The following is a 16,364-nucleotide window of genomic DNA, read 5'->3' as shown; positions in this document are numbered from 1 at the left end:
TGTTTCTGTGTCCCTGACAATGTTAAGACCAAATCTTAACATTGTCACATCAAATCTTGGCCTTAAGAAGAAAGGGACTCCTTCTGCTTAGCAAATAACTGAATATTACTTTTCCATTGTCATGCAACAGCAGGTTGTGTCTGATATTTTTTTGAAATGATGACATGTCTGCACTTTTGACATGACTTTAACATTTCCCCAAGCTGCCCTTTCTTCTCTGCTGCTCAGCGCCGGCGGTCATCGGAGTCGGAGGAAATGTTGGATGGGCATGTAGGTTTTACCTTTGGCAAATATTTGATCTGTAATAACTGAACAGCATTTAGATTTTCCTCTTCATATTCGTATGTGGAATGATGAGTGCCTGACTGAGTACATATAAAGTGTTGAGGTCACAAACATGGCAGAGACAAACTGGAGCATTAGGCTCCATTTCCCCGTCATCCAAGTAATGATCGTAACCACAATTACTTCTTGTTTATGTGGGCATAAATCCCACCCAGAGGGACATTGTTGTGTTAAAAAGTAATCGCTGCTCGACTTTTTACACTTCACCAAATTAGCTTCAGTAACAGTGCGCTAAATTTGCTTATTAGTGGTTTTTGTTTGCAGCGTGGGTGAGCTCGCCACAGATGTGGACAGTAACGAAGTAAATTTAATTGAGTACTTTACTTAAGTACAGTTTTTGAGTATTGGTACATTGAGTATTATTTTTGGGGGATACTTTTACTTTACTACATTTGAAGGAAAAATATTGTACTTTTTACTCTGCTACATTTCTATTTATGTTCTTGTTACTCGATACTTTTGTGCCAGTCTAACATTACTCATTGTTTTTAGTTGTCATTTCTTTGTAACACGCACACCTCTTGCCTTCAGATGACCACCCAGCTTGTAGCCAGAGTTTGGAAGCACATCCTGCGGAGCCGCCATGTTTTGAAAGACTTCCAGGTTTCACCGAAGCAATCGATTAGACTCGAGTCTCATTAGCTCCGTCCAGGCCAGCTGACAGTCTTGCCTGGACTCGGGACAAGATCATCTTAGATGCCCCCCAAACTCAGCTGTTTCTGTCAAGGATAACGTTTTGTGTCGGGCTTTAAAACAAGCTAGGCTAATGGACGTTAGCATTAGCGCTGTCCAGTTAGCTTACGTTACAAGCTAACTGCCTGTTTCTTACTTTGCTCTACGTTTCTTGTCCCTGTTTGTGTTTGTCCCTCTCTCCGGTGAATGGTGTGAGAAGTGACGCCAGCTGTAGCCGCTGTAAGCTTTATAGTCAGTGTGATGAAACTAAAGTGTGGAGCTGCAACTCTAACTCACTGATTCTGGCCTCCATTTCTGCCATCATCCTGAATATATGACAGGAAGTATTGAAGTACTAAAAGGAGGCAGAGGAGGAACTGGACATGGAGCACACAGGACGGTCTATTAATCAAGGTGAAGAGCAGAGACAGTAACAGGTAACACAGCACAACCAGCAGAGACCGGACTGTGTTTGTTGTGTTCATATAAAATATGTTTTTGTAGACTAGAGACTAGACCAGAGGTCCTGGAGGGGTTTGGTCCGGTCCAGAGGTCTCCAGCTCCGGTCCTGGAGGGGTTTGGTCCGGTCCAGAGGTCTCCTGGTCCGTTCCAGAGGTCTCCAGCTCCGGTCCTGGAGGGCCACTGTTTCCTGCTCCAACACACCTGATTCAAATGATCAGCTCGTCATCAAGCTCTGCTGAAGTCTGATCAGGAGTCACTCGTTTGAATCAGGAAACATCCTGGACCCGAGCTGGAGACCTCTGGACTGGACCGAACCCCTCCAGGACCGGTTCTTGTAGGGCCTCTTTAACTGAAGGTATTTTTGAGCAGAATCGCATCAGTGTATTTTATAATGACAAAGCTACTTTCCTTTGCTGTATTTTCTGAGGTTTTTTTTTATACTTTTACTTAAATATTTTTTTAAGTAAATACTTTCATATTTTGACAAAGCTACTTTTACTTGTATTGGAGTAATATTTGACAAAGAGTATCTGTACTTTTACTCAAGTAGTGAAATGGTGTACTCTGATGTACTCTGTATTCACTTGGATGCAGATGAAGCCTGAAGAGCACATTTTTTAATGTTTGTCTGTCATGGAGGCTGGGGGCAGATATCCTGGGGAGGAGAAAGTCCAACTGAATGATCTCAGTGTTTGTGTTGAGATTGGAATGACACAGAGAATGACTCAGATTCATGTCACGCAGGAGAGCATCATCTCCTCATGTCTCTCCCTCCATGACTGCTCTTAATCTCTCCTGTGCTTTGGGCTTTGTTCTGTCTAGTCCACTTTGATTAGTTATGTTTCTGAGGAGCAATTTCATTCCCCAACTCTCTGTGGACGGTTTTTGCGTTTCAAAATCAAATGACGCAGAGAACTGACCACATCCTGGAGATTCATTTTTTCATGCTTTCAACGAAACGGAACAAAAGTTTGAGCTACACAGGAGCTGTTGTTGCTTGAAGAAGTACTGAGGGGTCCTCGGGGCTGCACGGCTCCTACTGACCACTCCTGTGCATTGTATACGGACCCCATAACCACCAACTCCCTGGTACACACCGCAGGCTATAAAGCAGCTTTAAGTAGCTTGACAAAATAGTGTTTCTGTTAGATTACCACTCCAAGGTTGACTCGACGCGGCTTATTGAACGAGCAAGATTCATGCGAGCAAAGAATAATAACAAAATAACAACTACTTTAAATCCGATTTACACTCAGTGCCCCTCCGAAGAACTGCGTCACATAATCACTTGATAAAACAGGTTCACCTGAGCTGTTATTACACTTCAGAGCCACCAATTCCCAAACAAATTTCTAGTTAATCAAAAAGCAGTTTACTTCCAGTTGAATACGGGTCGCTGGGGATGTTACACATCAACCTTGGTCGGCAATCAGATCACTAACAAAGCACAATTTGTCAGTGTAATAGAAAAAAAATGAGACCTGAATTATACATATTTAAATGAGTGAAGTGTAAGAGCAGAGGTTCGTGATTCCCGGGGCTGGGGCGTTTGCATGTGTTTCCTCCGGGAGCTCCGGTTTCCTCCCACCACCCAAAGACGACATGTTTGGGTTAACCCTCATTTTATCCTCAAAGATAATAACACATTTGATCCTAGAGGTCAATTTGACCTCATGGATATCTACCTCCTTGTTTATTCTTTGAATACATAAGGAGTACATAATGACACTTATTAGCAAATTCCATGTAGTGCCACCACCAGGCCAAACTTTCAAAGTAGAAAGAACATATCTTAAACTTTTCATCCAAATCCGAATCATCAGCACCAGAAAATGATGAACCCTATTGGTTTTGGTGGCCCCATGACCTTTCATTTCCTTATTTCTATTGCCTTTATTTACTTTGTTAGGTACATATTTGTGGTCAGTCACCATAAAGTCTCACTCACCCCTCCTCTTTTCTTATTTGAGTTTAGGACCGACAGTGGCAGAGTTTTATTTGTATATTTTCATTTCATTTTTTTGTTTTTCTTCTTTTTTTGTGTGGAAGATGGGGCTGGGTTGGGTGCTGAAACTTTGCCCAAGTCAAACTAATACATTTTCAAACTTTTAACGGGATTTTGTTAAGTCAGAGGATGAAACTATTTTCATTTATAATGTGTGTGTCTAATCCCAGCCAAATTCCCGGTCAGGGTAGGGTAGACCGTGGACAGGTTGCCGGTCTATCACAGGGCCAACACATAGAGATATACAGAGACAAACAAGCACTCACTTACACAATCAGATCTACAGACAATTTAGAGTCACCGGTTTACCTACACATGGATGTCTTTGGATTGTGTACCGGAGTATCTGGAGGAAACCCACGCAGGCACAGGGAGAACATGCAAACTCCACAGAGAAAAGCCACGGGCCCAGGAATCCAACCCACAAAAATGAGACAACAGTCGAACTGTTATGCTGTTATGCCACCGTGCTTCCTTGCCGACACATTTTTTGGATTGAGCACAGGTTGTACTCGTCTTTGAATCCTTTGGGGGCGGGACAAACCTGGCACCTGCCACATTACCTGCCTGTGGTTTGTACCACTCAAATTGTTGTTGGTCTTTGTCTGTCTGTGACAAAGTGTTTTTAATTGAACTAAATGCTAAGAAGTTATCGAACACTTATCTGCTGAAAATCCTGCTGCAAATTGCACCTGAGAGAAAGTAAGACTGAAAAATATATACGGGGAAAAAAAATTATTGGGGCCATTTATCTTCTTCCATTTCAATATTGAGCAGGATGCGTCCTCTTGTCTTTGTCCAAATCTATAAAGGCTGCGTTATTGATTCTCTTGCCATGAAGCACAACAATGGACATATTATCCTTTTGCATGTGAGTCTGCGACTTGGCTCTTATTGCTGGGCTCTTTCTGAACCTGCCTGCGATTGTGCTTCACATAAATTCATCTAATTTTTATCGGTCATACCGGTCATGTTTTCCCGGCCGACAGAAGTGACGATTTGGATCATTACGTCCACTTCAGAGTATGTAAAATTACCGGCCTATCCTGTTAAAGATGTGTAAGTGCTCGCTGCCTCCGATGAGATTCTCATGAGCTTTTATATGTTACACTCAATGTGCTTTGCCACTCAGCTGCGTCCCCCATGTTTCATACTGGTTGGGATATTGAAACTAGATTTACATAAATAATTATTCGTGGGGATTAGTGTTCAAGAAATTATGTAAAAATAATGAGCTTAATAGGCTAAGAGATCTTATCAAACCTACTTCAATGTGCTTCAAGGCAATTTCTCAATAATGAATACTGCTTGATAAATTATTCTGCTGGTATCTCACTTCTTCCCTGATAAAAACAAAATGAAGACACATGTCTTATTTCAGCTGTGAATCAGTTTTAATATTCTCCATTTCTGCTACCTGATCGGGGCTGTGTGGTTGCGCTGGATCCACCAGGACTTTGGTGGGTTGAGGTATCGACACCACAGCTCCCAGTCAAAGCCCTGAGCGGACAGCGGGTACTCCTCGATCTCAAAGGTGTCGTACTTGATGTTGTCAAATGAGGGCGACACCACCCGGGTGCGGTCCTCCTTGATTCGCTGCAGAATAGGCTCCGCCCTGTGGGGGTCGACAAAGCACAGTTACCATATGTTTGAAAGCTGAATCGACTGTGAGCAATCATAATGACAGCCAAACAAAAATGTGAAAATGAAAGTGAAATGTTTTAGGGCAAGTTCTGAAGTTTCATTTTCAAAACATGAAAGAAACAAAATACGAAGATTAACTCTTCAGGACATAAACCTGATTACATTAGCTCAAACTAAATCTTTTATTTAGTCGATTGCAAGCAAAATAGAAATGTTGGAAAAGTTATCGTTCCAGTCTGCAACATGGGAAGGGGATCAGGAGGGTCAATGGAAAGGGAAAGGGAGACTGGAGCTCAGCCAGTGAAGGTGAACCGGCCTCAGCTCCACAGGGGGACCCAGAGCACAGTAAGTCACCTGGACACCTCCCAGAGGAGCCCACTTAGTTTAAGTCTGGAGAACATACAGGCAGTGAAGAGCTGCTGAGGCGGCACGAGGAGGAGTTAAGAGGTTCAGAGGAGATCACACTTGGTACCCCACAGTCCAAACAGGGGACTCCTGAAGCCTGGACTACAAAGTAAGAGCTGTCCCTGATCTGGAAAGACGGGATTCAGAGGATGTCGGACACAAAGCTGCAGGGCTGGCTGTGATTATGGCCACGCACATTGGACAGCTCTTAAGAGTCGCACAAGGGTTTGTAGAAGAGTGACAGTAACCGCTGTGGATACAGAGGTGTTACCGGAGGGGAGCGCATCAGCTAAAGAGCCTCGGCAGTTTGGTTCCAAATCCAACCACAGATCAGAGCAGCACACAAGCAGAGTGACGGTTTTTAGAAGTTTGATTTCGTAGCTACTGGTGTGCGCCATCAGAGTATCTATTGGAGCGTGTCAAAATATTTAAATGTGACTGGAGGTGAAACTTCTGATTTCAACTTCTGGTTCAACTTTTTTCAAACTATAATGCCTAAAAGCACCAAAGAATACAGCCATGCGCGCTTGTTACGAATGATGTCTTTTACAATAATGGTAAAAGTTTAGGAATGACATTGGGTGCCAGAGAAAACCACCTTTTATGACGAAGGTAAAAGTGGTTAGGTTAATGCACTGTGCAGGAAAAGCAACTATTTGTATGGTTCAAAATGTTCCTATTGATCTGGAGAAGAGTAACGTCTTTATATCTGCAGCCTCATGGGACACATTGATAAGAGGCTGTAGTTTAAATGAGAACACAAATGAGCAGCCGTGCCACACAAACGTTTGTGTTTTATCAGTCCAGCCTCGTGGAAGTAATAAAGTCACAAAGTCTCAACATCAGAGAGGCTGCAGGCTGATTGTTCGGAGATAAACCCTGACTTACTTTTCTTATTTCTTTAGGCACAGATGGCACACAGAACGTGCAACAAGCCCACACAGAGAGCTTGAAATCTATTTACTCGAAGAAATATCGGGTAGCCAATCAATTAGCGAGACCTCCACATCAGAGAAAGCTCTACCTTTCAAGGTAAAGGTTACACTGTTCGCACTTTGAGTCACCCCAGAGGAAATTATTTCCTCACACACAGCTGAATACTAAAGCGTGTCGCCCACTCTCTGAAACATAGGGAGAGAGATTTTAGATTAGAGGACGGCAGCAGTGCACTGCAGGGCAGATACGAAATGTGTGGCATATGCCCACTACCCCCCCCCCCCCAAAAAAAAAAAAAACAAAAAAAAAAAACCCTGTAAAATCATGCAAACGCAGGTTTACAGATTACATAAATATAATCTGTGACAGGGTGGATGGGATTCAGAGCACAGGATGATGGAGGAGGATTAAGTGGAGGAAGACAAAGTAAAAAAAAGGGAGAAAATTGGGAGATTGAGGAGCGTGAAATCAGGTATGTGTCAGAACGAGCTAATCACAGCACTTATCACCAGATACAGCAACAGAGCAACAGGGCTTTTAGACATCAATGCAATTATTGAAAACGTGAGGACTTTATCTTCAGCCGAGCTCTTTTGTATCTGTAAATCATTTCATTAGTCATAGACCAATACCCCTTCTGTGGCAGTGTGTGGGAGGTGTGTGTGTGTGTGTGTGTGTGTCTGTGTTTAGTGAGAGAGGGGGCTGGATTGTGTGGAGAGGGTGGAGGGGTTAAGAGCCTTGTAAGTGTCTTGTTTCTAATCTGGAACACAGCAGCAACAAATGTTCTTTTGGATCCAGCTCAGAAAATATAATGAAGTGCAAGCATGTGTGTGCGCGTAGAAGAGCAACACAAGCAATACTCTGAAACTGTATTGTGTGTGTGTGTGTGTGTGTGTGTGTGTGTGTGTGATATTTCCCTTCCTGTCAAAATGATGAACAGGTAACACGGCGGCTCTGTTGTATCCGAAGGTTTTAAAGAGGCCACCTTGAGGTGACAACACGTCTGCAGCTCAAACAGATCAGCAGTAGATTTGTGTTTGAAAGAAAACAGTGCTCAATTTTTTTTCCATCAGCAAAAGCTCAAACTGTTTGCAAAGGAAAACGTGTTGTGAGCCACCGCCGCCGCCTCCTCGCCACAGAGACAGATGAAACATCCCCAGCGATCTTAATGAGGTCAGTAATTAAGCGGTGTTCCCATTACTTGTGGTACATAATGGTTTCATTAGGAAATATTTCCACTGGATGTCAACGCGCTCATCTTGACATAATACAGAATTGGCGTTAATGCAATTTCATCTTTTTAAAAGTTGGGAGCTGGTTTAATGGAAATTCCCTCGTTGAAATGATAATGAATGCAAAACTGTTAATGTTATTTCAAAAGGACAGAAACTGGAACATATGGAATAAAAAAAATGAAATAAATAAAAGCAACAAAACGTCTCCAGCTTTAAAGGAACTCTGCTCAGGATGTGCCACCTACACTTTATCATTTAGTGTTGAAATCAGGGTGCACAGACAGTGAAAGGAAACTTCTGCTGCCGTTTCATGGCCCATATAGTTCCACATCAGAGTTGGCTGACAGCCTGTGTGTGTGTTTATGTGCTAAAATTGGTCCAGAATTGAAAGCAGCATCTGACAATCCAATTACATGGTGTAAACTGTGGAATCTTTATCTCTTGAAATTATTCCACAATTTAGAGATGCCCAGCTGAGCAATTATTATTAATGTTATTTTTTCAGAAAATTTTACGTACGCTGGATTCTGAATGAGCTAAAAACAGACATTATTTTAAAACTAAACCTGATTTTCTTTTTTATACACGAGACAAATGGCCACAGCAGCTTAATATTTTGAATCCATTTTAAGAAAAAACAAAACAAAACAACACACACACACACACACACAAAAAAAAAACTACTTTCCCAACACCAACAATTTCAAAGCTCATAACATTTGGCCACTGCCCAAAATAAACAATGAATCATAATAAGTCCATCGGTGTGAACACAGAGTGCAATTTGTGCCTGATAAAAACTGAACTTTGAAATATGTTTATATGTTAGAGGAGCTAATTGATTTTGCTCGTACACAAACCCGTCTGCTGATTATCTGGGAATATCAGATTCAGATTTTATCCCTTCTGAACACAGAACTCTGATAGTGAAATATTTACCTGCCTAATCTTTATATTGGGATGTACTGTTTGTGTTACAAAGGGTAAAATCAACTAGGATTAGTCTACCTGTGCTGTAATTAAAGATGCGCCACTCCAGGTTACTTTACTCAGACACAACGGATGGACCTGAGGCAGTTATCAGCACAGAGATGTGTTTTAATTGATTGTGGTTATTTTTCCTGTTGAAGACTCTTAGACGTGACAATGAGCAACAATCACGATCACAGAGAGGGAAGAAGGTGACGGACAATCACATTTGGAGTCAGGTGACGCTCCCATCAGTGCTTTTGTGCGTTTACACGGGAGTTAAAGTGGCTCGCAGTGATGCAGAATGGGGATCTGGCACCTTTAATTAATAAGTAAACAGAGAGCCGGACAGGTGAGCACACACAGCCCTCTCTGGCAGGCCGGTGCACGGGGCCAGGGTCCTTTTTAATCACTGTTACAAAAGAGGCAACGTCCTCTGCAGCCGGGACACATAAAAAGATGTTTATTATAAATTCATGAGGTGATTATACAGATCAGCTCCACGTGTGATTAAAGAAGAGCAGAGGGAATGATCATTTCCACAGACAGACGGCGCTTCTGTGAGCAGTCGTGTCTTTTTTATGTAGATTTATGGACGTTTATCATCCTGGAATCTAGATATTCTGCGTGACAAGGAAATGTTAAAATGCACATGTTCTGACTTCAAAATCACCTCACGTCTCTCTTCGGCTCTCGGGGCTCCGTCCTGCTGAGTGACTGTGTCCTCTACAGACCATAACCTGAAATCTCCTCATAGTTTAAAATGCCATCTGGAATCCGGAGTTCAATTACTGAGGTGTGTAATCAATATTTCATTTACTACCTTTCTCCATTAATATGGTTGGAATGGGACGTAAATCTACCGTCGAAGTTCTTGATGCTCACAATGTTTAGGTAAAAACTGCTGCTGGTTTCAGTTGCAGCATTGGCGAGAAGATATTGAGACTTTAGGAAACAATGCAAGCGACCTTTCAGACGCTCGCCTGACTAGATTGTTTCAGTCACAATTACCAGACACAAGCGAGAGCACCATGGATTGTGACGAAGAGCAAACATAATTTAGTTTACTCTCTTGGAATGAACGGCACAATACAGAGAAACAGAACATAATTGTAAGAGTTGATGAATTTGGATTAAGATTAAAGTTTGCAAGTTTGCAGTAATTGTGAAATTGATTTGAAGTCATATCACCCAGCAACAACTTAAAAAAAAAAAATAAATAACTTCACTGCTATCTGCTCTCCCAATCATCTCACTCTGTGACCTAAAACATTAATATGGTTCCTCTGCAGCTGAAGGTAAGCCAAGAAACGGCTCACAACTGCAGTAGTCCTTATTCCAACTCAAATATGGAAAATTCCCCTCATGAACCGTCTAAATAGACTATTTCTTGCCATTCAGGGGTAAAATACTTGTCGGCGGCGCCCCGATAAACTGTTATATTATGGAAAAACAAATTTAATCAGCAGCCTTTCAAACAAAGGAATTGAACACATGCTGACACTCAGCATCTCTGTTTTTCTGTCAGCCTCAATCTTCTCTTTTTCTTTGTTGCAGCACTTGTAGTCAGAGCTGGTTACGACTATACAAGACGAAGATGAATTAATGTAAAACACACTTGCAGCAGGCTGCAACATTCATTACCTTCTTAATTGAAACGTCATAGATTCTCTCTATCACCCCCAAATTGTCATTTATTCCAGTGTCTGGTTTAATCACAGCAGGCCTGATCGCAGGTGATGAATTCAAAATTGGAAGTTAAATCCAAACTGTCTACCCAGATTACAGCAGAGACCCGGAGAAACAAAAGGTCCAAAAGGAAAACAATCAGCGTTTCTGCTTTAACCAACAGGACATGCTTGGTTATGGAGATGTTCCAAGCTGTGAGATGGAAATAATGGAACACAACTGAACAGAGCTGTGGAGAAACTACCAGCGTCTTGAACAAACCGAACAGATCGATGGTGAATAATTGGAATAATGTCTTCAGCCCTGCAGACTCCTCTTGTTGCGCCTTCATAGAAAAAAAAAAAGAAAAAAAGATTGTTTTGACTCTAATCAAGCCGCAGAACAAGAACGTCATTCATTAATTCATTTTTTTTCTGGTTGGGGGGCAACAAACAAATCATCCAGACATCTCTGCCACATTGTTACCGTGACTCAGAAGGTAGTTGTGCAGACACAGCTCAACATTAACATTCACTTGGAACAAAAGGTCTGTCTGCATTAATTTAAGGCCAGTATTCATTTCTTTCTTCTAAGCTTTCCTTCTATGTTTCATCCACTCCCGAGGAAAAGGTTTGTCTTTTTTTTTTTTATGCTAAATGCACTAATCACTAATTTTGCCTGTCTTTAGTTTAGCACAGGTGCCTGTCGTAAACATGGAGTGGGTGGATTTGGAGCATTTCTTGTTTTGCAAGGAAAAAAAAAAAAAACCAACAACAACAAACAAACTACCTGCTGTGAAAGAAATATGGAGAACAAACCAAAAAATGTTAAGCTTGTTACCAACAAACTCGAAGATACCAAAATACTTTACATAAAGATTGTTGTCCCCCTTCGGAGGACAGACTACCTCCACTGGTTTTCTGAAATGCTGTTTTGATGACTTCATTTCGTTATTCACCATTTTCATGTTTTGAACCAAGATGGTGATCGCCGAACTAAGTGGCCACATCCTAATCCATCTCTGTTTTATGGTCTATTTTTATCCGAATCGGACCACAATTTAAAAAAATAAACATCATGATGGTTTGAGGAAGACACTCATTCAGAAAAAACGAACTAAGCTAACGATTCAAGAGAGAAGTGCTACATTTCCCCGTAGACTTCAATGCAATTGGACGTCTTTTAACAACCAGTGGAAATAATTCAGGTCCGTGCTCTGCATGCGGGTCAAATGTGATGGCCCCTGTTGGCCTCGTGAGTGCAGCACCACCTTGTTAAATAGGTGATTTGTTTTACTGCCTGTTGACACTGTTTATTTAAATTAGCCCCGTCTGCCTGAAATCAGCTGCTCTGATCACAGCCGATGTGTCTGAGGGGCCGTAGTATCATAAGATCATGAAAAAATATTTGTTGACCACATTTTTCTCCCAGTTTTTGAATTGATGGGTAAAAGACAACAAATGTTTTGAAATAATGTGACACACACAGATGTTTTGCACCACTACGACTGAGAAATAGAGGTGGAGGGGAGAGGAAAGACTTCTGTGATAAAACAGGTACAGGCTCCTCACCATCCGGTGTTGAACTCCACGTGTGCGTCGAACAGGGCGACCACCGGAGCGGAGGCGGCCCTCCAGCCCCGGACTCTGGACCTGATCAGCCCCTCCTGCTTGTCGTGGCGTACCACCTTAATAAATCCTGCGCCATGCTGAGCGTTGGTCTCATCCACAAAGCTCTGAAGGTGCTCTTTCAGCTCCACTGGGGGAGGAGGGGGGGGGAGAAAAACACACAAACACACGTCAAAGCAAACCTGATGAAACCTGATGAGTATTGATCTAATCGACAAAGCTTCAGAGAAACTCCCTCAGCTCCACTGAACAGGAGAAGACGTTTGGATGTGTGTGTGTTTGTGTCCTTGGGGATGCCATAAAAAAGGCTGCTTTAGGACGCCTCCTTCCCCAGCAGGCTCCAAAATTTATTTACTAGCACACTTTATTTAAGTGAAGACACGTGTTGAAGTGTTATCCATAAGCAGCAATCACAAAATACATTCACATTGCTCCAATCCCCTCCAGCAGGGCACAGAATACACAGCTAAATGTCCACAGGTTTGTACTGAACATGGTGAATATGTATTGATGAAAACATTACAGGTGAGGTGGAGGAGCCGGTGATTGAGTTCAGGAGGCAGCAGAAAACAGGATTAGACTGCAAAAAGAAAGTGTGGCTGTGCAAGGTCTCATGTTCAGTGAGGTGAAAACAAAAACCCGAAGCTGAGCCAACCTTCATTTTTATTTCCCACTTAGTGATTGTCTCGTGGCATTGGAGCTACAAGTTTTTTTTTTTTGTTTTTTTTTTTTAAGTGTTTATAGTCTATAGAAAGAATTGACATCAAAATATATTTAATGGGTAAAAGTATGTGGACAGTCTTATGTGCGTTTTGGTTCTGGAGACACAAAGTACCACAGAAACTTTAGTTTGGAGGAAGGGAAGGGCCCACTTTAAGTGATGGATTACTGTCTTAGGGGAAAAACTCAGTTGTTGTCTCAGTTGTCAGACAGCGAGTAACGCCGTGACAGATAACTATCATCTGTCCGTCACCAGAAATCATGTTTCAGGTGCTTTCATGATGGTTTGTGGATTTCAAAGCAGTGGAAAGTAAATTGTTGATTTAATCTCCTGTCACTAATCTGACTGGCTGAGCAGGTCTGGAGGAATCAAACTCGGACGATGTTTGTTCTTTTCGGGTCACCGTGATGTTAGAAAGATTTGCACGTGTGAAATGTTCTCAGTGATGAAATTCAACGCGGTGCCGTCCAAAAAAATTGTGCAAGCTCGTGTCAGCAACAGAAACGACTCCTGACTTCTCGTCCAACAAAAAAAAAAAAATATCTGAATCATTATTCCTCCCAGTGCAGATGCGAAGTTGCAGGTTGCCACAGGAAGGAACGAGAATGCTGACTGCCAGCCATTATCACCCTGCATCAGCTGGCCACATCGCTGATGCTCTCATGGCTGAATGGGGACGAGCTCCACAATCTTCTGAAAGGCTTTTACAGAGGAGAAGCTTTTCATGGATCTTTGAATGAGAGGGTTGATCATCACATGACCCCAAAAGACAAAATGAAATTTCTGGAGTGCGGCCCATATGCTTCCACATTTGGATAGAGTCTGGCTTTTATCCGCTGCTGTTGGCCGACAGCCTGAAGAGTTTCTGTGTGGAAGCAGCAGCCGACCATCAGGCTGCGTATCGACCCAAATATACAGGCCACACATACTTTGCCTGTTCGGCTGTCTGCATGCTTTTGTCCAAATAATGAAAATGAGTGGATTACTCACATCCTTTTTCTAAAGGAGTGGCATCACTTCAGCGTGCTCAGCATTTCCGAGGTGGCCAAGTAGCTCTCAGCTGAAAGTCTATATGTGCTCATTGCGTCTCCATAAACAAAGACCATCGATCCACTTCAGAAACTAAACTGCGCTCCTTCAAATGGGTGAACTGAAAAGAGAACGATCTGAACTCCTCTGTGGGGCTTTCATTGTTGTGTTAAAATGCTGACTAGTGCGGCGGCTGATAAAACAGCAGATGGGTGCAGATGTACTCTTATTTTCTGTGAAGTCCTTTTCCTTGAACGAGTGCTCCACGCAGGCTCACCATGTTTACAGGAAGCCTGGAGACATAATGTGCCTCTCACACATTGTTGGCGCGATAAACTGAGTAATCACATTGTTGTTGTGTTTTTTGTTTTTTTTTTTTGGAAGCAGAAATTAATTCTAAATAACCAGCTGCCGTTTTTATTTTTTGTTAGAGAGCAAACAAGACCGTGTAGACAATTTCTGACGTGTCCTTGTCCTGATAGTCCACCACTGGAAAAATGTATAAACTACAAACAAAAAACAATCCCAAAGTTGTTCAATCTTGTGCAAACTCATAGTTTCCGTGTTTCCTATTTACTTCATGAGATTACCCACAGTGGAACATTTCCTTATTGTGATATCTCTGTTGAAATCCTTCCCGCAGGGTACGACTGCTGCCTTCCCCTCTCTATTCATTATAACCATCAGCCTTGATTATGTATTCTCTCTGTTTTCCTTTAATGAGCTACAGTTTGCCACTGACCTGGAAGAAAGACGGGCTCATTTAAAAATCTGAGACAGGAGCACCGGAGGAAGAAAACCTGCTCATGTTTCACATATATTTGAGATAACTTCCAACAAAAATCAAAAAAAAAAAAAAAAAAAACAAACCTCAAGACATTAAATCAGGCGCACAACCAGTCACCCAATTAATTTTCAGGAATCTTCGCCACGCAGATGTATTTGCCTGTCTGAACAACAGAAGCTCTCTTTTCCATCAGTCTGCTAAAAATAGCAACTCCAGGGACGTGATGTGAGAACTACTCGGTTCAGTCCGACCCCAAAGGACGGTTGAAGCATCCTCACCGGAAGGAGATGATGCATCGCACCATCTCCATGTTTTCAAATGGCATTCAAAGGATACGGTGGGGGGCTTCGCGTTTTCTTCAAGTGCCCCAACAATATCAGAAAAAACTCTGCCTCTTTTGATTACTGACCAGCAGCCTCTGTCGTTTTTCCCTTCAAACAATGAATCAGTCGCACAGTCTCTTGCTCAAACAGACAGCCAGAACTGTCCTCGCCTCGGCTCATATCGCTCCAGTATGATGCTACAGCAACATGCTACCACGCTACTTTTCGTTTTGGCTAATTAATTCATCTTCATCAATGTCTGCTAAGGATCCCTTTTACTTATTTGTACGAGGGTTTTGGATCTAAAGTGAATGACGACATATGCGGTATAATAACATAATGTTTCAGTGTACACGTGTGCGTGCTGTGCACACATGTACACACACGTGAAACACGTGCCCTGGCTTGATGAGTTGTTTTGCCCTCCCGTTCCCGCCCTGCTGCCGTTTTGGGACTTCCACAGAGTGTAATTATTGTTCCTGCTCTCTCTCACAGCAGCAGGTGTGTTAAGTGAGTGGAGTGCGATGCTCCCTGCCTGACCGCTCACATTGTTTCGCATTGTTTTATCTTTAAATCACTAAGTAACGAAGCTGTCCATCTCAATACTATACACATTCAAGCCACTCAGGGTTTTAAATAAAAGTCCTCGTTCATCCCTGATTTGTTAGGCGAGGAGCGGAGTCTGGCCCGGTGAATCGATGGAGGCATAGCCGTGGCGTGTTGGCATGTTTTCCCCGCCTGTGTCTCGTCCATTTCCCACAGAGAGTCACTGTTCCTTTGACTATAATCTGGAAAAAGTCTGAGTTAACTGCCAAATTTTGCAGGGTTTTAATCACACAGAGAATAAATGGGGACACAGAGAGTAGCAGAAAGTGCTGTACTGGGGCTGCCATCCGTGGAGTCAGCTTGTTTGGGAATCAGCAATATATTATAGTGAAATTAAGTGGCAGTTGCAGCCCTAATGCTGACTAAATTGTTGCTGGTTATGATGTAGAGAGGGAGAGTGAACGGGGTAATGGAGGACTGCATGGCTCACGGATCTCTGATCAGCACCTTGAGCCTTCGTGAACAAAACCCATGATGTCTCCTAATTTACTCCATGTTGACCGAGCCTGGCAGCACTTCCACTTCACCCGACCTGCTGCCTCCATCTAACCTCACTTAACCCTCATTTTCCGTAATCACATCGTTTACGATTAATAAACAACAGCAGCCGTCATGTAATCTTCCGATGACCGGCTTTACGATGAATTATCAACATGAAATTAATTCACTGGCAGGAAAAGGCGTTAAATCATATTTCCCGCAGAATTTAAAGAAGGAGTAATTCGAGGCGAATGTTAAACCTATTTTTCTTCCTGGTTGCACCACTAATAAGCATTCAACCTGCACTACCATCATGGCTAAACACTGTTATATTGTATAATTGAAGAACAGAGGAGCAGTGAGAGACCCGTACAATCTGCAGGCGACGGCAGCGCAGAGATTTCTCATAATGGTAATTATAAATTTGGCAGCAGTGAAATATGTTCCGT

The 16,364-nt window shown here is 42.5% G+C and overlaps 1 protein-coding gene across 2 annotated transcripts in view; it reads right to left on the bottom strand.

Moving 5' to 3' along the window:
* The window catches only part of LOC115056867 (polypeptide N-acetylgalactosaminyltransferase 18-like), a 114,233-nt gene that overhangs the window by 42,019 nt on the left and 55,850 nt on the right, over positions 1-16,364 (bottom strand). For both annotated transcript variants that reach the window (XM_029523633.1, XM_029523634.1), the window contains exons 5-6: positions 11,913-12,099; positions 4,902-5,099 (exon numbers count right to left, since the gene is read on the bottom strand). In XM_029523633.1, coding sequence (XP_029379493.1) covers positions 4,902-5,099; positions 11,913-12,099 — 385 coding nt within the window. The remainder of the gene's footprint in view (positions 1-4,901; positions 5,100-11,912; positions 12,100-16,364) is intronic.

This window comes from Echeneis naucrates, chromosome 16, assembly GCF_900963305.1.
Source record: "Echeneis naucrates chromosome 16, fEcheNa1.1, whole genome shotgun sequence".
Classification (NCBI taxonomy): Eukaryota; Metazoa; Chordata; class Actinopteri; order Carangiformes; family Echeneidae; genus Echeneis; species Echeneis naucrates.
The sequence above is the reverse complement of the archived record's forward strand: the minus strand, read 5'-3'. Positions and strand labels throughout refer to the sequence as shown.